Here is a 27230-nt window from a genome sequence, read left to right on the forward strand (position 1 = left end):
TACAAGGTGTTGGCGGCAGTGACAATGGACATGAATGTCCGTGGGCCACATGGGTCTGCGTTCCCATCCTGGCTCCACCACATGCAGGGCTGGCTGTGTGCCCTTGATGGTCACTTCTTTCCGAGTCGATATTTCGTCCTCTGTAGATGGAGTTGACACCCCCTTCCGAAGGTCTGTGAGGATTTGGTGAGAGGATGGAAGCCACGTGCCCAGTGAGCTGTGGGCCAGGTGGGACCAGCAAGCCCAGTGCCCCCGCCCTTGGTCCCTAGGCTCTCTGTGGCTCCCTGGGAGATGTGGCTTCTGCGAGGAGAAGGGGATGCAGGCCTTGGCTATCTTCGGCCGCTCCAAAAGCCTGGCTTCGATGGTGCTTAGACCGTGGTGGGTACTGAGCCGTAAGAACTTGTTAGAGACATGGAGGGCTGAGAGTTCAGTCCTTGGTGGGGGGGAGTCCAGCCCCGGGACGGAGCCCTCTGCATTCAAGGGTCCGGGCTGTCGGGTCTGTGGGCTCTGAGGTCCCAGCCCTGGCTTTTCCCTACTGTGGGGGAGGGGCTGCCCAAAGAGCCCCTGGGGGGCGGGGGGTCGCCTCCCTCCCCTGGCCAGCCCCAGCCGGCAGCTCTGCCACTGGACCTCAGCCTCGCTCTAGGACACCCCAAACCTTTCTCAAACCAATCATCTCATGTTGATGGACGAAATTAGTCTCTGAATTCTAATGAGACCGTGCACTCAGGAGACAGACAGCTCATCTGAACATTAAATGAGAAAAATTGCCACTTTTGCTGGTTCCTTTAGAAACTCATTTGCATTCTGTCAGCTTTCATTATGAAAGGGAACTGCAGATATGGTGGGATGTGGGCGGGGGGGTCCCTCTGGCCTGGCCTGGGGCTGGTGCAGTGTGTGGCAGGGAGGCCGGGCCCTCCCAGCTCCCTTGGGGTCTCTACTGCTGGCCCCACAGAGGCACTGGGGCTTCCCTCCTGACCCACACAATGCTCCCCACCATCCTCCTGGGGCGGCGGGGGGTGAGATAGACCTTCCTCCTCTCCCTTCCTCGCCGTCCTGGAGCGAAATCCAGAAGCTCAGAGTCTTCCCTGCTTAAACTTCCCTGTGCAGGGGTCTGAGCAGGCACAAAGCCCCTGGTACGGGCACCGGCACGGGCATGGGCAGGTGGTCACCCTCCTGCGCTATTTTCTTTGGCTGGGTGAAAAATCACTCTCAGACTTTGTGTCTTAAGACAACAGTCGTCCCTCCTCACCACCCTGCATCTTGACTGGGCTGTTTTTCTGCTGAGCTGAACTCCTGAGCCTCACCCACAGGACCCACCCACGGGATCCACCCACGGGACCCACCCAGTGGACCCACCAACAAGACTCACCCATGGACCCACCCACAAGACCCACCCAGGGGACCCACCCGTGGCACTCACCTATGGGACCCACCCACGGCGCCCTCACACGGCGCATTCATGGGACCCACCCATGGGACTCACCAGAGGACCCACCCACGGGATTCACCCCCGGCCTCACCCACAGGCCCACCCATGGGACTCACCCACAGGACCCACCCAGGGGACTCACCATCCATGAAGATCCACCCTTGAGGAACGGGAAGGCTGGGACATGGGTGGCCACCATCTTCAAAGACCAAGTGCCAGTCCACATGGGGCCACAGGGAGCCAGGGCCCTTCTCACCTGTCGAAGTGGCTGGTGAGATGTTTCCCCTTCACCCAAGACCCCAAAGACTCCTTCCATTGCAGGAACAGCTTCAGGTCCAGCTGTGGCTTCTCCTGACCTGGGGACTGCAACACCAGCCATGCGGTGACGACGGGAGGACAGCCCTGTGACGGGTGTTCCAGCCAGGACGGGAGGACCCGGAAAGGGCTGGGCAGAGCAGTGCTGACATCCAGCCAGGCACACGCACCGTCCGCAGACTCAAGGTCAGGAAATAGCTCTTGACCCACGCCCAGTGCTCTCCTCTTAGGACTGTTCCTTAATCCTGAATCCAAATCTGGCCCACTGCTTGCTTTGTAAATAAAGTTTTATTGGAACACGACAATGCTGATTCATTTATGTGCTGTCTAGGTTGTTTTTGTGCCCCAGTGGCAGTGTCTATAGCTCCAGAGACCCAGGTCTGGCAAGGCCTGCGCAATTTGTTGTCTGGGCCTTCAGAGAAAGCCTGCCCATCCCTGCTGTCCTCCCTGGCTGTCCTCAGCTCGAGGCTCTGCCCTCTGGGCTCTGGGCTCCACCCATGGAGAGGTCTCCCTTTCTCAGAAGTGGCCTGTGCGTCTGGTGGCATTGCCTCCTCAGCTGTGACCTGCCCTCAAGAGCTCAGAGGCCTATTGGCTGCTCCTCACTCTGAACTGTCTCCCTTCTAGCCAAGCTAGTGACACTTGCTCTGAAACAATTCTCCTCAATTGTGAGTTTTCTAAAAAGTGACTCTTACAGGGGTTCACCCCATGGGCTCAAAGCCACATCCTCCTTTCCTCCCGAGGCAGAGGTCTCCCTGCTGTGAACAGGTCAGGCTGCTTCGGGAAAAGTCACCGTTCTTAGGATGCGCCCTTTTCTCTCCTAGCATCAGAGAAAGGATGTGCCCTTTCTCTCCTGCTGTAACGCAGGGCTGTCCAATCTTTGGGCTTCCCTCGGCCACATTGGAAGAAGAAGAAGAATTGTCTTGAGCCACACATAAAATATACTCTAACACTAGCAATAGCAAAAAAAAAAAAAAAAAATCATAGAAGAACTCACACTGTTTAAAGAAAGTTTACAAATTTGTATTGGGCTGCATTCAAAGGCATCCTGGGCAGCATGCACTGGGCAGGTGGGTTGGACAAGCTTGCTGTAACTCTGTGCGTTTAACAGGAAGCCTTAGAGGCTTGTAAAGACAGCCAACCACACGCAGCATCTGGAAAGCCTCGAAGTTCTCAGGGTCTGCGGCTTCCAGCAGCCCTTGAGGGGCTACGCATGGACTTCGTTTCTGGATTTTGGGGAAGGTTGCGGCGTGCTGAAGTCCTCTGGCTTTCCCAGTGCTGGGCTGGAAGGGCCATGAGCTGGTCACGGCTTCAGCCCAGGGTGACTTGAAGGTCTTTGGGGGTTTGGCCCAACTCCAGCACAAAGCTGTTCAAGGCCCACGCCAAGAGGAGGCGGTCTCTGCAGACAAGGGCGGGCTCTCGTCTCCTTGAACACAGGCAGGTGCACAGCCGTCCAAGGCAGGGGAGACCTGTGGAGGACACAGCCTCTTTGGTGCCAAGCAGGTGCTCAACTCAGGCCTGAGCTGAGTCACCCAGGTCTTGAGACAGAAGCATCTGCATCAGGTGTGTGAGCTCCAAGGCCCGTGCGTTTCAAGCTCTTTCACTTAACGTCCAAATCACTGTTTGCCCCCAGTGACCTCTGCCTTAGCATCTCACATCAGAGGCATAACACGGGCAGATCATTAAGTCAGTCACCAAAGCTAACAGCTGACATTTGCACTAATTGTAATTAAAAATTAGCATAGAAATGTGCTTTTAGGAGATTAAAATTATTGGTAGGTTCTGACCTGCATGCATCACCCTAAGTGATGGGCGACAAACGAACGTCACATTAAATAAAGTACATCTAATGTGCTTTTGAGGGAGAAAAGATGCAAATTCATTGATTTTCCTTTCTCCTTGATTTACAAATACGCTTTCTGCATAGACAAACACCACGCGCACTGGGACCGTTGGCACTTCCCGCTCTTTTCGGGGCTTCTGGAGGCTGCGTCTTCATCAATTCCGTACAGGTCCACGACCTCTAATAACAGCTTTGTATCGTAAGTACTTTCTATACTCTGGAAATTGCATTACATATTAGAAATATTATCTCCATGCAGCAAACTATCAGTTAATGATTAGTTGAGTGGTAAAACGCATGTCAGGGAGAGGATGCAGATTTCATGGAGCAATTACAGCCTGGGGTTGTGTTTGCATTCGGAGCAGTATTTACGTCGCAGGCATGGGATCTGGAGAGCTGCTGGCAAAGACAAAGCGAGAGGAAGGCAGAGGTGTCACTGGGGGCCCTCGGCAGCCGCGATTGCAGGGTTTCTCGCCTCCTTCCTCCCAGGGTTCTCAGGTGGGGCAGGGGCTTGGGGCCTGAGGTCTCCCTGGAGAGATGGAGGGCAGTGGCCGGCTCCAGTTTGCTGGCATAATGATGAGATGTGCCCTGTGTGGCCCCATGCCAGCCGTCTGTGGGGGCTCAGTTCACTCATTCAACAATCACGCAGGCAGCGCCTCTGACAGGCTCCCCAGAGAAGGGAGTGAGAGTCAGGGCCTGGACTCTCACAGCATCTGGGGGTGAGGGGGAGGCCGGAACCAGCAAGGGAGGGACAAATAAAGGCCAGAGTGAAGCTTCATGCTATAAAAAACACAAAGCAGATGGGGATCGGGCACAGCCGGGCAGCTGGCCTAATTGCTGCAATCACGGAAGGCCTCTCTGAGGAGGTGATGGTTTAGAAAAGTCCAGAAGGAAACGGTGGAGTGAGTCACGTGGGGTGGGTGAGAGGAAAGAATCGAAGGAGGCAGGCAGGGCAGGTGGGAGGAGAGAATCCTGAACAGAAAAGACTTCAGGCATTGAGCCTGAGGCTTTGGAGGGCTTGCTGTTTTTGGAGGGGTGCGAGAAGCCCAGCCCGGCTGGAGGGGAGTGAGCAGGGAGGAGGGTCCTGGGACTGCACTGCACGGATGCTGGGCCTCTCTCAGTGAGATGAAGGCACTGGAGAGTCCTGAGTAGGGGAGGTCACGCTCGGCCCCAGGTTTCCTCCCAGTTTCTGTGCAGAAAATCCAGAGACCAATGCAGAAAATGGGCAGCAGACAGCAGCCGGGAGGACAGCACTTTGAGAAGCGCTGGATTCCGGGCATGTCTGGAAATTTGGTCAAGTGGGCAGCTTTTCCGTAGGCTGGCGACAGGTCTCAGGAGAGAGAGAACTCCATGGTGCCGCCACACTGGGTCTAGCTGCTGTGCATGCAACGGCGGGAAGATCGTGCGCAGGTGAGTTGAGATCCAGCTGCCTTTAGGTGTCCAGGTGGAGCTGATGGGGTTGAATCCCCCAGTCTCTCCCCGCTTTGGTGGTCTTTGGGCCGTTGCTTTTGCTTTTGGATTCCAGGGCCCCCTCATGATTCATCAGAGATGTTTCCACCTAACTGGGCCGTGCAACCTCAGGTCTGAAGAGCTCAGCCCCCACCAGGCTAAGGCCAGTGTCCCGTGACCTAGGCCTGTCCCTGCCACGCCCTTGCTGTCCCTCCCAGCTCCTTGTGTCCTCCCCGTCTCCTCTGCTTGCTCCTCCTCCCGGGGGACGCCAGGCTCCACTGTCCGGGCTCTCCTCTCCATGCTCTGGCGCTGATGACCCCACACTCCTGCCTCCAGACCTGACCTTCCCAGAAGTCCCAGGAGCCTCCCACCAATAGCTCATGCTGTCCCTCCCTTCTCTCCATCACAGGCCTCCTTCCATGCTGGGGTCCTGACTCACTGTCCTAGGCCCCTTGTCTCCCTGGCCCTTGCAGAAGGTGCTCCCTGTCCCCATAGCCTGTGCAGTGTGCGCTCTCCAGGACAAGGGCAGCGGCTCCTCCCAGGAGGCCGCCTGGCTCCTGAGCAACCGAGACCGACCAGGGCCTGGGTCTGGCTGCACCACAACTGTCCCGTTGACCAGGTTTCCATGCAGGCAGCAGCTCTGCCCACCTGGCTTCCCAGCACCTGACACAGCCAGTGTTCAGCGAGCTTTTGTTGCAGGAAGGACAGAGTCTGGGCTGTGGAACTGCAGGACCTGCCATCAGGCTGACCCACATCCTGAGATGGGAGGTTGGACCCGGAAGCTGGGACCCAGGCTGGCTGGGACACCTGTTGCTCACTCACTAAGGAGGAGCCCCGGCCAGGTACAGTGGCTCACACCTATAATCCCAGCACTTTGAGAGGCCGAGGCGAGCAGATTGCCTGAGCACATGAGTTCAAGACCAGCCTGGGCAACACAGTGAAACCCCCGTCTGTACTGAAATACAAAAAATTAGCCAGGCGTGGTGGCACCCGCTTGTAATCCCAGCTACTCGGGAGGCTGAGGCAGGAGAATTGCTTGAACCCGGGAGGCAGAGGTTGCAGTGAGCTGAGATTGCGCCACTGCACTCCAGCCTGGGCGACAGAGTGAGACTGCGTCTCAAAAAAAAAAGGAGGCCCGGCTCTAGGACCACCAAGTCCCCTTGAACTCAAAATTCTACGTGCTTAGGAGTCTGTTAGCAAATCACGGCGTATTTCATGATTATTTTAAAGCTGACCGCCAGTGCGATCCCTGGGTTTCCGGCTTCTCAGCCTGCACCTACGGTTTCTACCCAGCGAGAACCAGGCTGGCTCTGAGCCCAAACTCCCGGTGATTAATGGATAAACAATCATATTCCCTAGAATTGGGTCTTGAGGTCAAAGAAAGGGATGGGGATGGGGTCGCTGGGGAAAGGTTTGTGCAGGCAGGTTTATTAACCCTTTGATGACCTCAGAAATTTCTTCTTCTGAATGGCTGCCCCTGTGAGCCCGCAGGCCGTGGAAACTGGCAGTGTTTATGGAGACTGTAAAGGCAGGGGATCCTGAGAAGGAACAAAGGGTCTCTGGCCCGCTTGCCTTCGCCGCAGTGATTTCACCCGTTCTTTTTGGTGGTTGGAAGAACACTGACTGTTGTTTTTCGGAGTCTGAGTGAATCATTTACTGCAGAGTGAAAAACTGCCCTCTGAGTGCCTCTAAGAACACAGAGGAATTAGAAGGGTAGATTTGTTTTCCTTAATAGCTGTCTTTGTTTTTCCTGGAGGTGTCCTGGGAGAGCCAGATCTTGGCACCATGCAGCTTCAGGCGGAGGCGGGTGTGGGATTTGCCTTCTCCTTCACCTGCTGTCTGCTCCATTGAAAGCTCCTGCCCGTAGGAGGTGGCTTAACCTGTGCGGCCTTGCTCAGCCCGAGGGGCTGTCTGACCCTGCACTGCCCTCGGGTCTCGGGGACCTCAGCCCTCGTCCCATCAGCCCACCGCCCGTCACGGCCTGTCACTGTGGGTCTTGGCTGCTTTCCTCTTCCCTTTGGACTTGCCAGCAGACATCGGAGTTGGAAGGAGGCCCCTGGCAGGCGGGGTGGCGGCTCCTTCTGTCCCTTGCAGCCTCTCCCTGCCCCTGCACTGGCTGTGGCCTGGCCCTGACACTCGGACACCCTTGGGGTTGGGGGCCCTGCCCTGGGGAGAGCACTGGAGACTCGGCTCCAAGAGGGAACGGGTCTCACCAGCGAGTTCAGCCAAGGGGGGCACCAAATAGAAGGGTATGAGGTGAGCTGTTGGCTGGAGTCCAAGCCCCGTTGCATCCCAGGCTCCGTGAAGTGAGGATCCCCAGGACATAGGTGGCCTGGATAAGGTGCCTGGCACCCCACTGGGCACACAGAGGGCAAGGAATGAGAGCTTTGGGAGTTGAGGACAGAATCCTGGGGTCAGGGGGCATTGCCAGAGGATGATGTCATCATTTCGAATCAAAGTCCCTGGAGGAAAGTGGTCCCCACTGGAACCCACCTGGAAACCTAATGCCCTCCTCTGTGGGTGATTGCGGCTCTGAGCATGGGCCCCCTGAGCCTCCAGATGCACCCGAGCTTGCATTCTGGAAGGGTCAGGGTGCCCACAGCCCAGCCAGGCCTCGGGGATCCATACCAGGCCCCAGACAGGCTTCCTTATACACCCACCTCATCCCCAGGCCCCAGGCCCCTCAGAGCATGGCGCCGTACTTCTGAAATGCAACCTGCTTGTCTTCAGCTGGGCTCTGTGGGGGTGCGTGAAAGCACCAGGTTATCTTGGTGGAACTGAAGAGTGGCCCAGCCCCAGGCCCCGGGTGGGGAGGCAGCTGTGGGGATGGGGCCCACTTTGGGCTCCTGTGGTATCCGTGATGGTGCTCACGTGGAGTGATGGGGCCTCATGTCACACTGTATCGGGACCCATGCTGGAGGCATGAGGGAGGTCAGAGTTGGGATGTCAGGGATGAAGGTCACTCAGTCCCAAGACATCCTTGCTTTAAAAGTCACCACTGGACTTGCCAAACTCAGTGACTCATTCATCAAATTATGAAACCCTGGCTTTATGGTGGGTACTGAGTTGGGTGCTAAAAATACAGACATGGATAAAATACAGTCTCACACACTGGGGATGTGAATTCCAGTGTCTCATATAGTAGACAGACCCAGAAACAAGCAGTTGAAGACCATGGGGCAAATGTTTGAACTGGGAAGCAATGATAGGCATCATGGAAAGACTCACTGCCATTGAACACAGAACGTGCTTTGTTTATTCACACTCTTGGCTTCTCAGTTCTTTGTTGTCATTATGGCATCCAGTAGGTGCTCAGCAGCTGTGTCTCCTTTGGACAATAGAACTCCATGTGGGTGATTCATTCCCCCGTCCACACCCTCCTTTCCAGGGACTATCCTGGTAATGGAACCTCTGCTGGGAGGAAGCGTGGCCAGCCATGGGCTCGAAGGGATCATGGGAAGCTTCCATTTATTGCAATGGAATTAGATATACTATCCATCAAAAACACTTAGAAAAGATAAAGACATTAAATATTTTTAAAAATGCACAGCTAACCTCCAAATGAAGTAAAAGAAATCCCCAAGGGCCAAAAATGAAGAGGAACCCGGAAGCAGAAGTTCTGGGGCTTCCATGGGAGCTGGGATGGCTTGAAAGCTGCCTGCCAGCCTCAGTCACCAAGGGACCTGGTTTTCAAAGACTTCAAGGAAACAGAAGGAAAGGGTTAGTGTGTGGCATGGTGGGGTGGGGGGTTAGTGTGTGGCATGGTGGGGTGGGGGTTAGCGGGTGGCATGGTGGGGTGGGGGGTTAGCGTGTGGCATGGTGGGGTGGGGGGTTAGCGTGTGGCATGGTGGGGTGGGGGGTTAGCGTGTGGCATGGTGGGGTGGGGGGTTAGCGTGTGGCATGGTGGGGTGGGGGTTAGTGCGTGGCATGGTGGGGTGGGGGTTAGTGCGTGGCATGGTGGGGTGGGGGTTAGTGCGTGGCATGGTGGGGTGGGGGGTTAGCGCGTGGCATGGTGGGGTGGGGGTTAGTGTGTGGCATGGTGGGGTAGGGGTTAGTGCGTGGCATGGTGGGGTGGGGGTTAGTGTGTGGCATGGTGGGGTAGGGGGTTAGTGCGTGGCATGGTGGGGTGGGGGTTAGTGTGTGGCATGGTGGGGTAGGGGGTTAGTGTGTGGCATGGTGGGGTAGGGGGTTAGTGTGTGGCATGGTTGGGATAGGTGCCCCTTTATACAGACTCCTGCATAAATAAATAAGAAGGTGTCTTGTTAGGGGGCCCCCACCCCTGGGAGTGTCTGAGTGTCGAGGCCATGGCCAAAGCCAGTGCAAGGGCCAGAAGAGGCTTCAAGGGACAGATGGAGCCATCACCTCCGCTTGCCCAGGGGCCTGTTCCCAACTCCAAAGTCAGCAGGCAGGTCCAGAGGGAACACGAAAGAAGCCAAGACGGGTGATGGGCTGATGGGATGAGGGCTGAGGTCCTGGGAAGGGAGGCCCGAGGGCAGTACAGAGTCAGACAACACCTTCAGCTGAGCAAGGCAGTCAAGTTAAGCCACCTACCACGGGCCATCCCAATGGAGGAGAAGACAAACCTGGCACCCACCTCTGCCTTATGCTGTATGGAGCCGAGATCTGTCTCTCCCAGGACACCTCCAGGTGCCCCTCAAAGGGACATTGCATGAGTGAGAGGCTCAAAGGGAAAAACATCACCCAAGGGCAGAGGGAAATGACGGCCACAGGCACGTACCATCATCTTCTGAGTTTTAAATGCACACTACTTGCAGATTTTGTGAAACCAAAATGACAAGGAATTAGGTTAAAGTGCTTCAGATTCTTAATGCTCTGGGCCACCCCACAGAAACAAAGACAAGAGCCCCCAGCAGGACACAGCCTCATCCCGGGGCCGGTGGATTCTCACAGCCCAATCCCCACTGAACATGAGCTCACAATCTCAAATCACAAAACTCACAAGGACACATGCCATCCTGAGCACCAGGAGGAAGAACAGACAGCAGAAGCTGACCACCAAGACGCTGGACACATGAAGTATGAAAGGCTGAATATAAAATGTTTTCAATATTTAGTAAAATAAAAGAGGATTTAGAAACATAACCACATATCAGTAAAACATTTTTAAAAAATCCCACAAGAATGACTGAAAAATAAAGACATGAAATCTTAAGAAGTGGAAAAATAATCATACATTTTTTTTTCTTTTTGGAACAGAATCTCAGTGTCACCCAGGCTGGAGTGTGTTGGCCCAATCTTGGCTCACTGCAGCCTCCGCCTTTTGGGCTCAAACAATCCTCCCACCTCAGCTTCCCAATTAGCTGACACTACAGGTGCACACCACTACACCTGTCTAACTTTTTGTGTTTTTTGTAGAGAGGGTGTCTTGCTATGTTGTCCAGGCTTGTCTCAAGCTCCTGGGCTTAAGTGATCCTCCTTCCTCAGCCTCCCAAAGTGCTGGGATTACAGGCTCAAGCCACCTTACCTGGCCCTATTTATTTCTAAAGAAAGAGAATTGTCAAAAATGGAAGCTACAGCTGAGTAAATTTCCTGGTAGAAGCAGGAGAGAACATGAAGAACAAATCCAACAGTGCACCACAGTTCAATTGTAGTTCCAGAAGAAGAGATGGGAGAAAATTGGGCACAGGCAATGGCCATGAGATAAGTGCTAGAAATGTTCTAAAATTGGTGAAAGACACGAATCCTCATATTCAGAAAGTGTTATAAATACCAGGGTATAAGGACTCCATACTGAGATACATAATAGAAAATCAATCTGAAGGACACCAAAGTCAAACAAAAAGAACTTTAAAAGTAGCCAGAGAAAAAAAGACATATTGTCTGCAAACGAAGGCCAAGTATTTTGATAACAGAATCCTTAGCAGAAGAATAGACAACAGAACCACAGCTCCGAAGGACTGAAGAACGAAACTGGTGAACTCATGATTTTACAGCTAGTAATCAAAATATAAGGAAGAATACAAATATTTTCAGTCAAAAGCAGCTCATTTATTATTAAAATTTTCTGGTAAATGATTTTCTAAAGCAGAGATTAACAAACTTTTTCTATAAAAAACAGGTAGTAGACACCTTTAGGCTTTACAGACCACATACAGTCTTTGTCACCAATGACTTGTTGTTATTGATACACCCTTTTAAAAATGAAAAAGCTGAACAACAGAGATGTAAAATTCATTTTTTGCCCAGAGACCATAAAAAATAATGCTGTAGGCCAGGCACAGTGGCTCATGCCTGTAATCCCAGCACTTTGGGAGGCTGAGGCGGGTGGATCATTTGAGGTCAGGAGTTCGAGATCAGCCTGGCCAACATGTTGAAACCCTTTCTCTATTGTCTATGAAAAATACTAAAATTAGCTGGGCGTGGTGGCAGCTACTTGGGAGTCCCAGCTACTTGGGAGGCTGAGACAGGAGAATAGCTTGAACCCAGGAGGTGGAGGTTGCGGTGAGCTGAGATCGCACCACTGTATTCCAGCCTGGGTGATGGAGCAATGCTCCATCTTAAAAAACAAAAACAAACAAACAAAAAACAAAACAAAACAAAACAAAAACCACACTGCAAATTGGATTTGGCCCATGGGCTGAAGTTTTTTGACCTCTGTCAGAAACAGTGATCTTCAAGTAGACAAACAAACAAACAAACAAACAAAATGCAAAATAGTGTTGATTTGCAGGAAGAAAGATAATTGCCAAGGACTGGGTAACAACTACTTTTGCGAATTCAGGTGAGTTTCCATTCAACAAAACTCACTGTCACAAAAACTATTAAAATCTGAAATCACATTAGCAACAATTTATATTTAGTAATTTAATCATAAATCAATTTTAATTTTTAAATCATAGTCATCTAAAAGGATATAATAATGATTCAATAATAAATAAAATCATATGATTATTGATCCCTAATGTGTTTTTTGGCATGATCTGGCCATGGACTGTCATGTGACAAAACACCTGAGCACTTTGTGGTTTCAGACACCCACAGTCATTTTGTGAATTCCCATGGGTGACGGGGCTCAGCTGTGCGGTTGTTGCACAGGTTGTGACTCAGATGGGGATGAGGCTGATGTCACCTTGGAGGCTTCCTCATCACACATCTGATGATGGATGTTGGTCACTGGGGCTGTCAGCCATACCCCTCCCTGTGGCTTTCTCTGTGACCTGGGCTTCTGCACAGTGAAGTCACTGGATTCTAATAACGAGTGCCTCAAAAACAAATGACCCCTGCAAAAACATACATCGCAGTTACTTTGTGTGGGTTTTTTTTTTTGTTTTTGCTTTCTCAATTTTATTGAAAATTTTATAAATTTAATTGCAGTAAAATACACATAGCCTAAGATTTACCATGTTAACCATTATGTAAAAGTGTCTAGTTTGGTAGTGTTTGGTATATTCACACTGTTGTGCAATGAATCATAAGGAATGCTTCAGCTTCCCAAAGAGAAACTCTGTTCCCATGAAAACCCCGACCCCCAGGCTCTAACACCCACCAAAGAGAAACTCTGTTCCCATGAAAACCCCCCATCCCCAGGCTCTAACACCCGCCATTCACCATTCCACTTTCTGTTTCTATGAATTTGACTACTCCACAGACCTCATGTAAGTGGAGTCATGCGGTATTTGTCCTTCTGTGCCCGGCTTACGTTCTTTAGCATAACATCCGTGTTTATCTGTGTTCAGCATGTGCCAGAATTTCCTTTCTCTTGAAGGCTGAATGATATTCCGTCCTATATACAGACCACATTTTGCTTATCCATTCATCTGCCCAGGGACAGTTGGGTGGTTTCTGTGTTTTAGTCAGTGTGAATAATGTGCTCTGAACATGGTTGTGTAAGTGTCTCTTCAAGACACTGCTTTTAATCCTTTGCAGGATATACACAAAACTGGGATCCCCAGATCATAGGGTAATTGCATGTTCATTTTTTTGAAGAATGTGCCATACTGTTTTCCACACAGCTGTGCTCTTTCACACTCCCGCCAGCAATGCACAAGACTTTTAATTTCTCCACATTCTCACTAATACTTTTTCTTTCTGTTTATCTTGTTTTAAATATGAGCCATTCAAAAGAATGTGAGATGGAATCTCGCTGTGGTATGTATCACTTTTTGTGTCCTAGCCTTGGAAATCACATAGCATCATCTCTGCTGAGACCACAGTCCTGCCAGGATCCCATCCCAGGGCAGGGAGTGCAGGCTCCGTCTGTCAAGGGAATGTCACCATCTCATTGAAGAATCGCACATCGGTGGGGTACTGTGCTCAGCACACACAGTGTGTTCCCTGGCAGAGAACTCATTACAATTTCAACAAACTGATGTATATCTAATTTAGGAGTTCCCTTCACACTCATCTCATTTATATGAACATTTTCTCAGGTTTTTAGATGAAAAAATACAAACTAAAATTAATAACATTTAAGCTGAATGTCATCTCGTTCTAGCAATGACTTAAATGTGAGACGCCTCATTCATCATATTAGAGGATGCAGTTAAAAAAATAACTTCTTATGTTTACAAATTATTTGTCAACATGTATAACACATTCATGTGATTTTAATCTAGTGTTGCTAATAATAATTGTAATAATAACCCAAACTAGAAGAATTGATTTTAGTATTTAAAGCTCAATGGCACCTAGAAATTAACAAAATCAATTTATAGACATATATATATATATTTCTGAATATTGTGGTAGGGATTATAATAGGACTATCAATAACAACTTTGAAACGTAAAATCTATTAGGGTACAATTTTGTGGAGGACTGGCATAGAAATATGAGTGTAAGGTAATAAAAAGTGCTTTAGTTTCAGTTTCAACCATAAAACAGAAACTTACTCAGTTCTTTAAAACATAGATGACACCTGGTATTGATGGCTGTATATTTAGATTCCATGGCAAATATTTTAAATAATAATGTAACAGTTTTGCTTAATATTTACAATACATTGAAAATCACATTTTTGCAAATATAGGGTGATGTAAATTGTAGATGTCACCATTTTAAGTACTTTATTGTGAAGAATGAGACATAAAATGCATTCAGTACATAAAACATCACACGTATCTTAATTAAATGTCTCAAATGAGCAGCAAACACCAGGACACAGGGGAACTTGTCCCTGCTCCAAAACACCTGAAATGTGACACCCCAATCCCAGCCTCCTACTTCTGCCCTGAAAGCATCTGCTCCTCTGAATTACTTTAAAAATATATTAAGTTTATCATCTGAACATCCGCCCTGAACACTACTGCACAGCATGCTCAGGGGTCATGCAGTCTGCACTGTTTTGTGTCTGGCTTCTTGTGCTCATATCTATGTCTGTGAGAGAGCCCTGTGTGTATAGCAGTAACTGGGTTTGTACTACCGTAGGTATATCACATTCAGTTACTTCTATAATGTGTGTGGTTTTCCCTTTTTTCATTTTAATTCACTTTAAGTTCTGGGGTACATGTGCTGAACATGCACGTTTGTTTCACAGGTATACGTGTGCCATGGAAGTTTGCTGCACCTATCAGCCTGTCATCTAGGTTTTAAGCTCTGCATGCATTAGGTATTTGTCCTAATGCTCTCCCTCCCCTTGCCCCAACCCCCCAACAGGCCCCAGTGTGTGATGTTCCCCTCCCTGTGTCCATGTGTTCTCATTGTTCAACTCCCACTTATGAATGAGAACATGTGGTGTTTGGTTTTCTGTTCCTGTGTGAGTTTGCTGAGAATGATGGTTTCCAGTTTCATCCATGTCCCTGCAAAGGACGTGGTCTCATTCTTTTTTATGGCTGCACGGTATTCCACGGCCTTCACTTTTGTGTCTAAGAAATCGTCCCCGGCCTGATCACGAAGCTGCTCTCTCTATTATCATCTAAGGGATTTACTGCTTTGTTTATCCCTTTAGGTTTATAATCTACCTGAATTTCATTTTTATATATGGTGTGACCCACAGTTCAAATTCACTTCCATTTTTGCGTTCAAGCGATTCTCCTGCCTCAGCCTCCCGAGTAGTTGGGATTACAGTCGCCCTCCACCATGCCCAGCTAATTTTTGTATTTTTAGTAGAGATGGGGTTTCACCAGGGTGCCCAGGCTGGCCTCGGACTCCTGACCTCAGGCAATCTACCAGCCTTGGCTTCCCAAAGTGCTGGGATTACAAGTGTGAGCCACTACACCCGGCCCCTAGCACATTTTAAGCGAATGAAGTACTGCTAAATCAAAGTTACAAATGATTAATGTTCCTGTTAAATATAATTTTAATACCAAATATATTCTTGAAATGTAAAAAGTCCTATGTCATTCTTCCGTCAATAAAGTGTGGACTGGAATAAGATGCACATTGATGACTTGGTTGAATGTCTTTCTTCCATCCTGCCAGGGTGACTGTGGGAATCAGTGCAGAGACAGTCAAAAGGCTGGATGGGAATTGCCTTTTGAACATGAGGCTGGGCTGGAAACCCATAGGACCTCTGCACCCCCTGCCAAGGCCCCCGTCAGACTCAGGTAAGCTGTCAGAACCCAAGCAAGCTCTTTCTCCTACTGCTATGGATAATATGAGGTGGAGACAATTGCTGGTCAGGACACCTCCTAAGCCTTGGAAAGCATCCATCCCAGCTCATGCGTCCTAACCCCTCTTCTGCGCCTTGTGTCGCTGATTTTTCTACAGTGCTGACAACAAGACGTCCCCATGGCGGCCTTCATCTCACCCATTCTATAGATGTGGGAACCTGGTACAGAGACAGGAACACAACCCTCCCCAATCTGCAGAGAGAGGGCCAGAAGTGAGATCCAATGCCAGCTCTGGCTGGGCCGGGGAGGAAGTGGGTGTGTGCTGGGAATCAGAGGACCAACCCACCGAGACCCTGAAACGCACGTGTGCAGTCACCTGACAGCTGTGCAGAAACATACCTGGGATGTGCATGTGATCATCACCACATGGTCCACGCAGTGGGAGAAGGTTGGGCTCGGGACAGAGGTTGGGGTGCACCAGTCGAGGTGGGCAGTGTGTGTCGTGTGTCTCCAGAGCAAACAGGGGTCCCTGTCATTAGCTATTCAATGAAAGGCCTAATGTACAGTGTTTAAAAATCCCCCCTGACCTTGTCAACTTTCAGAAACACACTCTTTTATTAAGGAATGAGCACCAAAGCGGGTTGTGGGGCGTGGCAATGTTTGGGGAGATTATCAGGGCCCTGCCTTGGGGCAGACAGTACGTTTGTAGTCTGAGGCTGTGAGTGGCAGGTTGATCCCGAGTTGGATCAGATCAGAGCCTGGCTCAGCACTCTGTGTTCCATGGGTTTTGGGCAGCTGGCCTCTTTCCTGTCACTCTCGTGGGTCCTCACATCCTCCTTGTCCCATGGGTGGGTGGTTCTGGCATCTCTGTGACCTGCCACTCACAGTCTCGGTCTACAGACGTCCTGTCTGTCCACGGCAGGGTCCCCATAATCTGCCCAAACACCGCCACGCCCCACAGCCCGCTTTGCTGCTAATTCCTTAATAAAAGAGTGCGTTTATGAAAGTCGACAGCATCGGGGATTTTTAAACGCTGTACATTAGGCCTTTTACAGGGAACAGCTAACGACAGGCAGGCTCAGCAGAACAGAGATTTCATCTAACACCAGTTTCGGGAAAGTCAATCGCAGGGTTATTTCTGCAGATTAAATTAACATATTTGGAGGTCACCTCCTGTGGCTAGATTGAGAGAGACAGATACACAACAGCAAATGCTATCAATGAGATATTAATTCCACTCCACAAAGATATTATGCCCCACCCCCGAATACTTTAAAAGAGAAAGTTTTTCTTTATCAACCCTGTCCCCCAATACTCATGTGGATATTGAAGGACAAAACGTATTGGCTAATTATCAGGACTGTGCACATTCATTTAAAGCACTTCTCATTGGGATTTTTTGAAACATGTGGAGGGAGCTGAAGTCCTCTGCCCCTGCCCGTTTCCTGGCTGGGTGCTCAGGCGAGGGCAGCAGCAAGGGGTGGCGGGGGGCAGAAGCCTTGGTGGAGGGGAGGGAGCCTCCCATCAGGGTCAGGGGACGGGGGGAGCTGTGGTGCTCCTTGCTGAGGCCACCGGCTCCCAAAGCTGGCCAAGCTTCCAAATTCCAGGGAAGCTTTGAATGGGGCCAGCATGAGCTTCTAGAAGGCCAGGGCTTGAACCCACTCCTCTCTACCAGCTCCTGGGATTCTGGGTCTTCTTTTATTTTTTCTTTCCTTGTTTCCTTTTTGCAGTGAAGCAGGCTGGAATGGTTTTTGGAGTGAGCAAGTGAAGGGTTAGGGGACATGCCCAGTCTTCCCGTGAGCCTGGAGTGGCACTGGAAGGAAACACTCAGTGAGGCCCCCACCCGACCACACGTTAGAGCTCCCAGAGCCTGGTTCTGCATGGTCCTGGGGGAAGGGACCTGCGTCACTCCCTGGCACATGTGAAGGACCCATGGAGGTCAGTGACAGGAACGTGACGTCGGATCCGGCGGGAGGCCCTCTGCAGTTGCTGGGGAAACCCGTGAGCCAGCCCGGGGTGATCGTGCCCCGACTCGGGGTGAAGCGCATTTCTCCAGGGCTCAGGGCTCCTTTGGCAGCAAAGCCAGGGGCAGAAGCCTCTGTGAGACTTGGGGACAGTGGACTCACTGTGGTCCCGGCTGAGCAGTCAGGTGCGGGGGTTCTCCTGTTCGCCCCTGCCAGAATGGGTGTCCTGCCTGGGCTTATGCCGGCTGGGCCCAGCAGCATCAGCCCAGCACTGCGGTGTCTGGGGTCCAGTGGCTTTTCCTACCTCCGATGCCTCAGCCACGCCCCACTCTGGAGGCTCTGCCGGGTCCTTGTCTCCTCCCAACCACTTCTTGCTCAACAGCCCCAAGGTCCCAGGGCCCTTTGTGTACACCCCACAGATTCATCTCTTGGCCACACAATACATTGTCTCTTGAGGAATGAACTCACTTGTAAGCCCAGGGCTCTAGCAGGCTGGTCCTCTGCTCCCACGAGGGGTTCAAGTTTGCAGAGGTCCCAGGTTCCTCCCGAGGACAGAGCCAGGGCCACGTCTCCTGGCTCCTGCTTGCTGGTGGCCCCTGGAGTCTCGCTGGTCTCCAGATTAAATTCATGTCACTTTCTCCGCCCTGACTTCTGGAGGGTGAGGGTGGCATCCATATTTGTGAACAGCTTTATTGAGCTGCTATCTATGGATAGGCAAAGGGCTGCCATGTTAAACATGCGGGGGTGGAGGAGTCAGGATGTAAACCCGGGACTCTAGTGCCACAGCGGCTGCCGGCACGTCCAGCACCTCCCAGAGTCGCTGTGTCCCTTTGTTTTGGTTTCTCTGTTTTTGCTGTTTATTTTTTGTGGCAAGAACACTTACCATGAGATCTGTCCCCAAGATGTTTTGAGGTGGACGACGCTGCCGTGTTAACTCGAGGCTCTGCGTTATCAGGACGTTTTGAGGTGGAGGACGCTGCAGTGTTAACTCGAGGCTCTGTCTTACTGGGCAGATCTCCAGGGCTCATTCTTACATCATTGAAACCTTATACCAATAGCTCCCGTTTCCCATGTTCCAACCACTGACAACATCGTGCTGCTCTTTGCGTCTACAAGGCTGATGATGTTAAATTCCATGTCTAAGTGAGATCACGTGATGTTTGTCTCTCTAGGCCCCTAAAGGTTTTATTTCCTCTGGACGCACACCCAGGGTGGGACTGCTGGATCCTAGAGGGTTCCCTTTCCAGCTTTCTGAGGCGTCTCCACCTGTTTCCCATGACGGCTGTGCTGGTGACATGCCCACCATCCCTGGGCAAGGGTGGCATTCTTGCACCTGCTCTTCCTAGGCCCAGGGGTCTGAGCTGCTGAAGGTCCTCACCACCCCTCCGGCCTGTCTGCCTTTTCACACCACGTCCCCTGGTTCAATGGCTTTGCCCCTCCCTGCCCCTCCACCCTCGGTCACAATTCCTCCTTGGCGCTCGCAGGCCCCTCTCCAGCTGACTGCCCTTGTCCCTGCATTTCCCTGGAAGAGCCTGTCTGTGCCCTGGGCCCCCCTCCCCTCCTGGTCCACCCTCCTCGCCTGGTCCCTGAGCTCACCTGCTGCCCCACGCACACCCCATGCACTCAGCCCTTTACACCACGTGGCATCAAGGCTCCAACTCACCTCCCCTGGGACAGACGCGCACCCCTCCCCCCACCTCCCCAGCAATTCTCAAAGCGTGGCTCTTGGGGTAGAGCCAAGTGGCCCCCAGAAGAGATCTTCCCACGACCTAACTAGAAACCTGGAAGTGTGAACTGGTTTGGACAAAGAGTCTTTGCAGATGTAAGTCAGGAGGTCGGGATGAGGAGACCAGCCAGGATTAGCCCCGTGGGCCTTGAATCCAAGATCACGTGTCCTCATGGGAGGATAGAGGGGCCCAGACACACACAGGAGAGGGCTGAGTGACGATGGCAGCAGGGAGAGGGGTGGTTCCACAAGCCAAGGACGCTAGAGGCCACTGAGAGCCGAGAGAGGCAGGAAGGACCCTCCCCTAGCACCCCTGCAGGGAGCAGGCTCGTGGACACCGTGGTTTCAGAATCCGGCCTCCATGCAGGAGATGAACTGCTGAGGTTTCAGACACCCAGTTTGTGGTGCTATGTGATGGTGACCCTGAAACACACAGGGCCCAGGAATCAGCATCTTACCAAAGTCCCCACACAGGCCCTGTGCACTCTCCCCCCCTCCCTCCTTGTCCGCTCTTTGCCTTCTAACCCCTCACCCCTCGGGAGGGTCGGTGCCTTCCCTGAGGCCTGGGGACCTCCCACCCAGGCAGCAGGACCTTCCTTGCTAGAGCTTCTCCTGCACAGCTCCCCAGAGAGGCCTTGTCTGGGGCCTGCTGTCCACTCAAGGAGTTGGGCAGGCCCCACGGCCATGCTGTCTGCTAGGCTGAGTTACAGCTCCGTGTGGCTGGTGCTGCCTTGCGGGACTGATTCCCAACTCAGCACTGGCTGAACCCTGAGGCTGCGCAGGGATCAGACCCCACAGGACGCAGAGGAGAGAAGGCTCTCACAGGAGCCCTAGGTTTTGTTTGTTTCGAATGTGGACTGTTTTCCCTTCTCCCTTCTCCGCCCTCTCCTCCTCCTCCCTCTCCTCCTCCCTCTCCTCCTCCTCCCTCTCCTCCTCCTCCCTCTCCTCCTCCTCCCTCTCCTCTTCCTCCCTCTCCTCCTCCCTCTCCTCCTCCTCCCTCTCCTCCTCCTCCCTCTCCTCCTCCTCCCTCTCCTCTTCCTCCCTCTCCTCCTCCCTCTCCTCCTCCCTCTCCTCCTCCCCCTCCTCCTCCTCCCTCTCCTCCTCCCTCTCCTCCTCCTCCCTCTCCTCCTCCCTCTCCTCCTCCTCCCTCTCCTCCTCCCTCTCCTCCTCCTCCTCACCCCTCTTTCCTTTTCTCATCCTCCTCCTCCCTCCCCTCTTCCTCCTCCCTCTCCTCCTCCTCCCTCTCCTCTTCCTCCTTCTCCTCCTCCCTCTCCTCCTCCTCCCTCTCCTCCTCCTCCCTCTCCTCCTCCTCCCTCTCCTCCTCCTCCCTCTCCTCCTCCTCACCCCTCTTTCCTTTTCTCATCCTCCTCCTCCCTCCCCTCTTCCTCCTCCCTCTCCTCCTCCTCCCTCTCCTCCTCCTCCCTCTCCTCCTCCTCCCTCTCCTCTTCCTCCTCACCCCTCTTTCCTTTCTCATCCTCCTCCTCCCTCCCCTCTTCCTCCTTCCTCTTCGTCCCCACCCTCTCTTCCTCATTCTCCCTCTTCTCCTGCCCCTCTCCCCCACTCTCCTCCTCCTCTTCCTCTCCCCTTCCTCCTCACCCCTTTCCTTTTCTCCTCCTCTTCCTCTCCCTCTCCTCCTCCTTCCCCTCTTCTTCTCTCTTCTCCCTCACCCTCTCCTCCTCCTCCCTCTTCTCCTCCTCTTCCTTATCCTTTAGCCTCTCCTCTTCCTCCCTCTTCTCCTCTTTCCCCTCCTCCTTTTCTTCCCCCTCTTCCTCCTCCCCCCCACTCAGTGCCCTGCCTCAGTAGTCCTGCTGTCCCCCCGTGGCTCGTTCTGGAAGCATCTCCCAGGAGGCTGCTTGCTCCTCAGCTGTGAGCTCCCCAGCTGTAAGCAGTGATTAATAGGCCCATCCTAGGGCAGGCAGTGCTGACACGGCTGTGAGATGGAGCTCATTTAGGGCAATTTTAAGCAGAGACTAATGACTTTGGTGAAGCTTCAATTTAGTGGGTAGCAGCAACAAAAAACAAATATTAGGAGAAAAAGTGGGCAAGGAAGGGGCCTTGGGCCATGAGCCAGAAACAAGGCCCCAGGTGGTCGGGCTGGGACTCTAGGTCTCAGGTGCTCTGGACCCCGCCCGGGTGAGGGCATCCCTCGGTCTGTAGCTCTGGACCCCGCCCGGGTGAGGGCATCCCTCGGTCTGTAGCTCTGGACCCCGCCTGGGTGGAGGGCATCCCTCGGTCTGTAGCTCTGGACCCCGCCCGGGTGAGGGCATCCCTTGGTCTGTAGCTCTGGATCCTGCCTGGGTAAGAGCATCCCTCGGTCTGCAGCTCTGGACCCTGCCCAGGTGAGGGCATCCCTCGGTCTGCAGCTCACAGCTCCCCTTCCACACCCACCCCCATCTCCTCCCCAGCGCTTTCCTCTTCAGGTGGGCATCTAATCCCAGGGACTGCAGCTGGGGTGGGCGGGGGCTCTGCGGAGTGCTGGGCGGGGTCTTCACAGATGCGGAATGGATGCCTGGCTGGGGTCCAGGCTGCTCACTGGGCCACATTTGCAAGGACCCCATCTCCCTCTCGCAGTCCTGGGGACACCTGGTGGCTCTTGCCAACAGTTCCACCCAGCGCCTGTGTATTCAGCCCCCAGTCTGGGGGTGTGGAGATGGGGCTCCTGAGACTTCCATCTCTGGAATATTTTTCCCAGCGAGTCCTCTTCCCTGCAGATGCCTCATCCCAGGGATGGTGCCCCGGAGAGCCATGTGTGCAGCTCCATCCTGTCCTCGGCCACGTGGGGTTGATGGGATGGCTCCCTCAGGCCAGCCCGTCCTGCCGCCCATGCTAGGAATTTGGGTTTAAAACGGCAACTGCAAGTTGTGGTCTGTGTGGGGCTGAAGTGTCTCCACAAACTCAAGATCTCCAGGCAGCCTTAGCCAGACTGAGGGGCTGAGGGGCCAGGGAGATGGATTGTTGGTCACGGCGGCTGCATTTAACAAGATCCTACAGAAAGAACTAAGCTAAGGAAGGAATCAGCCGGCCGGCAAGCAGAGGCGGTGAGAACAGAGACAGAGTCCCACAGTTAGGACACTGGCAGGGTTTTCAGGGGCAACTGCCAGGACAAGGTCGGCGGATCCTGGTTAAAACTCGGCCCTGCAGAGGAGCCCATCTAGGGCCGGACCCTCGGGAGCCTGATTGACAGTTGCTGTGAATTAACTCATCTCAGAGCAAAAATGCCTCCAGGTGTGGCAGCCAGGACATCATTTGGTGTGGACACAGTGGCCCAGGAAGGGAGGCAGACTGGGGATGTCGATCTCTCATGGAAACCACCTAATTCGAGCAAAAGGTCTGCAATTAAATCCGGGGAAAAGGGAAGTGGTTACGGAGGCAACAGACACAGTCTCTCTCTCTCTCTCTCTTCCTTCCTAGCTCGTGTTTCTGTATCCCTGAGCCTGCTGCCATTGCCAATTGCTATCAGAACATCTGCAAAGCTATGTCCATCCTCCCCAAAGGCCACATCTGCACAGCGGTGAACACTGCCCCGAGAGGAAACTCACACACAGCTCCTCGGAGGAGGTATCAACTGCTTCCTCTACCTTTAAGGAGGGCAATTTCTCAAGCTCTATAAAAAGCCTTTAAATGGGTGTGATGTGACCTAGAAATTTCATTTCTAGGATTTTGTCCTAAAAAATATATAAAGATATATGCAAAGAATTAGCTTTAAATATGTCCATCTCTGCCTTATTTGAAATAGTAAAATCTTGCAAGCAAACAACATTTCAAACATTTGACCATCCTTTAAATATATTAAGGGACTATCTATAACATAAATCCACTGTAGTCATTGAGGGTCATTTTTGCAATAATGGACACAAGAATGTCAATTAAAAAAAGGGATAATTTCTTCAACATGGTAATGGTGACAGAAAAGTCACATTTAGAATGGGGAGAGAGGCTAGGTGCAGTGGCTCATGCCTGTAATCCCAGCACTCTGGGAGGCCAAGGCAGGTGGATCACCTGAGGTCAGGAGTTCAAGGCCAACCTGGTCAATATGGTGAAACCCTGTCTCTACTAAAAAATATAAAAATTAGGCAGGCATGGTGGAGGGTGCCTATAGTCCCAGCTACTCAGGAGGCTGAGGCAGGACAATTGCTTGAACCCGGGAGGTGGATGTTGCAGTGAGCCAAGATCGTGCCACCGCACTCCAGCCTGGGCGACAGAGCGAGACTACATCTCAAAGAAAAAATTCAAAATTAAAAATTAGAGTGGAGAGAGATGGTGCATTTGTAGGAGAGCAATGTGGTGGAGAATTATGCAGCCACAAAGGGGAATGAAGCCTGACCCAGCTGTGATGTGGATGAACCTCAAGACACAGTGCGGAGGGGAAGAGGCCAGTACCAAAGGTAGCAAACTGTGTTGCCCCATTCATACGAAAGATCCAGAACAGATCGATCCACAGGCAGGCACAGATCAGCGGCTGCCTATGCATGGGGTATTGGCACTGGATGGAAACGTTTCAGAAATAGAGATAGCCACCAAGTGCGTGTGCCGCAAGCTGCTAAACGCTGCACATTAACGTGGTTTATTTTAGGTTTGCCTGCAGCACCTGTAATCTGTCTCCTCGTGGATGGTGAGACCCCCAGTGTCGCCCCTGTGAGCTCTGGGAGCTATGCGGTGCCCTGCCCACTAGATGGAGGTTTGCCTGACTGTTAATTGACTTGCTCATGGTCAGCCCCCAGCTCAGGGCCAGGCCAGCACCACCGCCCATCGGGCTCCTTCCAGGACTCGCTGGGCAGGCTCTGGCTTAGTTCTCCTACCTGCATTGGTCAAAGCCCCTAGGAGACAGTCGGCCTCTTGCCAGCCCATCCCCTGCCCAGCACAGCGTGTTCTCAAGGTTGGAGCAGGCTGCAAGTGCCACGCCGAGGCATCCCAACGGGGATTCCAGGCTCCTCCAGCCTGCCTGTTGTCCCGATCGCTCCCTGCAGCCGCTGCTGCCTGCCAGCGTGGGGGGACCTGTGGGGCAAGAGTGGGGGGCCCTGCTTATGAAGCCCGATCCCATCCAGCGTCAGCCGCGTACTCGGTGCCCGTGATGGTCTGACGCTGACGCCCGATTCTGCTTTCTGACTTGGAGCGCACAGCGGCATTCACGGCCGTCGCCACAGCCATCAGGTCTGTGGAGCCACGCGCAGGTGTGCACTCCTGGGAGTGGGCTCCAAACCTCAGGTGGGAGAGCAGAGGCTGCAGGGCAGGTAATGTGCTCCCCTTTATGACCCGGGCAGAAGCCTGCACACCCGCCCTGCCTGCGGGCACTGAGCACTCACCCAGACCCGTGGCCGTGCTCTCCATGTTTGTCATCGAGACCCAGCTCCCCCTTCCTGTCTAGTCTCAAACCAGAGCCCTAGCCTGGTCCCAGACCGTGGGGTGCTGCCCTGGGGTCCCCCATCAACACAGGGTGATGACACCAATGCCAAGCATCCCCGAGTAATCTCCCCCCAGCAATCTGCCCTATCGCTCTTTCAATGACTCAGAGCCCCGTTCCAAATGGCCAGGCACCTGCCAGCTTCATTGCTGGAGTGAAAGGAGGGGTGATGGGGCTGCCATAAAAGATGACAGTGGGACCACGTTGAGCTCACCTCGTGTTTCTTCTTCAGGTCTCCATGACTGAACTCACTGGGCTGCCCTAGGACCGTTGCAGCCGGGAGTACAGAGTGTGGGGGTGGGAGGTGCCTCTGCTTTGACGTCTGGGACAGCAGGTGGGGAGGGCGGAGGAAGGTGGCGTTTTGTTGGCGTCTCCTGCTGCGTTGGGGGTGGGTAATTCCTGGGTTTTTGGGAGGAAATCCTGTTTCTGGAGGAAAACGGCAGCTCCTGGGGGGAAGCTTGTCTGAGCCTGGGGGCAGCCTGGGACACACGTGTGCATGCACATATGTACATGCATGTGCACACAGGCACACACCAGCACGCACATGTCCCCACACGTGTGGACACACATGCACACTCACAAGTGTCCTCACACACATGCACATGCATGCACACACATCATATCACACATGTACATATATGTCCTCACATGCACACACATGTCCTTACACACACACTCACACGTGTCCTTACACACACGCACATTCATGCACACACGTGTCCTCTCACACATGCACGCACACACACGTGTCCTTACACGCACGTACATGCATGCACACACAAGTGTCCTCACACACGTACACACATGTCCTCACACACGTACACACGTGTCCTCACACATTCACACACGTGTCCTCTCACACACTCACAAATGTCCTTACACATAAGCACACTCACACGTGTCCTCACATACATGCCCACACATGCACACAGATATGTCCTCACACACATGCACACATGTGTCCTCACACACACACTCACATGTGTCCTCACATGCACACACATGCACACTCCCACGTGTCCTCACACACATGCACACACGAGTGTCCTCACACACATGCACACATGTGTCCTCACATGCACACATGTGCACACACACAGGCTACGAGGTGGGGCTGTCCCCAGGGCTGTGCCTTGTCTTGGCCATCCTGTCCCACCACGTCCTGGCCACACTCCCAGCAAGGACTTACCTGACTCAGCTGTTTCTGGACTTCCTACCTGTGCCTCCGTCCTGTCTGCCATGACTGTACTCCAGGATCACAGCTGATTACTCAAGGGTTGCTAATATCTGCTAGAGCTAGCCACTCCCTCCTTCCCCTCATTTCTCCTGAGTATTTTTGATTCATTTTTCCATTTGAAGTTAAAATCCCTTGACTAATCCCAGAGAAAGCAACACATTAGTGTTTTGATGGCGATTGCATTCAATTTGCAAATTAACTTGGAAGAATAGACATCATTGTCATACTAAGTTTTCCTGACCATGTGAATTTCCATTTTTGTTTTTCTCATGAATGCTGTGAAGTTGTCCTCACACAGGTCTCGCCCATTTCTTGTTAAATTTATTCATAGGTATTTTATCTCTTTTGTTGCTGTTGTAAACGGGGCCTTGCCTTCCATTGTGTCTTCTAACTGGTTGTTGTGCATTATTGCATTTTGTCTTGTAGCCTGCGTTCCTCTGCATATGCCTCATTCAGGCTTCAAGATTGGATTCCTTTAAAAAGCAAAGACTGTGGCTTCTTTCTCTTCAAATCCTCCTAGTGTCTGGCCGAAGGTCTTTCCCTTAGTAGGGGAAAATGGCTTTTGGAAGTGGATTAGGAAATGAGAGCACAGATCTCGGACAACGGGCTCGGATCTGCAGGCTCAGTTTCATAATCCGTCAGCTAAGGTTGCAGCACCTGTGCCCATGCAGCACCTGTGCCCACAGCACATATGCTGCTTGCAGATTCGGATACAAGTGTGGGTGTGCGCTGTGTGGACGGCGATGGGGTCCATGTACTTCAGGGGCGGTGCTGCCCCTGGAAAGCTTGGGGCTGGCAGGGACTGTCACTACGAGCTGAGACCCAGGTGTAGACTGGTTCCCAGGTGTGGTCAGAGTCAGCATCCACCAGACTGGAGTGCCCTGGGGTGATGGCAAGTCCCCAAAGTCAGCGTGATGCCCACGTGCACGTTCTGCCTCTGGAGACAGAAAAGTCTGAGAGGTGGGAGGGGGCCTTGCCAGACCCCTGCCTGGGCCCCTGGCTAACTGTGAGGGTTTTGCTTTGGGGAGTGGCTGAGACTCACACACCTCTGAGCTGGGAGAAGGAGGTGGGAATGAGAAAAGGGAAAGAGGGGGCCGGAAGGAGGCACAAAACGTCCCTGATGCAGCGCCGTCCCAGGATGCCTGCAGCACAGGCACAGGGCTCTTGCAGGCTCCTGCGTCCCCAGGGTGGAGCATACACAGCCTCCGTCACCTAAGACAGCAAACGCCACGAGAGTGGCAGCCTCAAAGTCACCTGTGTCATCTCCTAGCACAGCAGGTGCACTCCTGGTCTCTGGGCAGCCTGAGAGGCAGGTCTTGCTGGGTTTACACTAGAGATGAGGAGCCAGGAGAGAAACA

The 27230-nt window shown here is 52.6% G+C and overlaps 1 protein-coding gene across 4 annotated transcripts in view; it reads left to right on the top strand.

Annotated features, from left to right (window-relative positions):
* TAFA5 (TAFA chemokine like family member 5) overlaps positions 1–22873 on the top strand; it is a 367025-nt gene extending 344152 nt beyond the window's left edge. For 2 of the 4 annotated variants that reach the window (XM_054543821.1, XM_054543818.1), the window contains exons 4-8: positions 3669–3783; positions 4902–4994; positions 5733–5875; positions 15414–15538; positions 15702–15939. In XM_054543821.1, coding sequence (XP_054399796.1) covers positions 3669–3783; positions 4902–4994; positions 5733–5875; positions 15414–15538; positions 15702–15924 — 699 coding nt within the window. In that variant the 3' untranslated portion in view covers positions 15925–15939. Of the gene's footprint in view, positions 1–3668; positions 3784–4901; positions 4995–5732; positions 5876–15413; positions 15539–15701; positions 15940–22645 lie in introns of those variants that run through there. The other 2 variants (XM_054543819.2, XM_054543820.2) reach the window with 2 other exon arrangements.
* The last annotated feature ends 4357 nt before the right edge of the window (positions 22874–27230 follow it).

This window comes from Pongo abelii, chromosome 23 (genome assembly GCF_028885655.2).
Source record: "Pongo abelii isolate AG06213 chromosome 23, NHGRI_mPonAbe1-v2.0_pri, whole genome shotgun sequence".
Taxonomy (NCBI): domain Eukaryota; kingdom Metazoa; phylum Chordata; class Mammalia; order Primates; family Hominidae; genus Pongo; species Pongo abelii.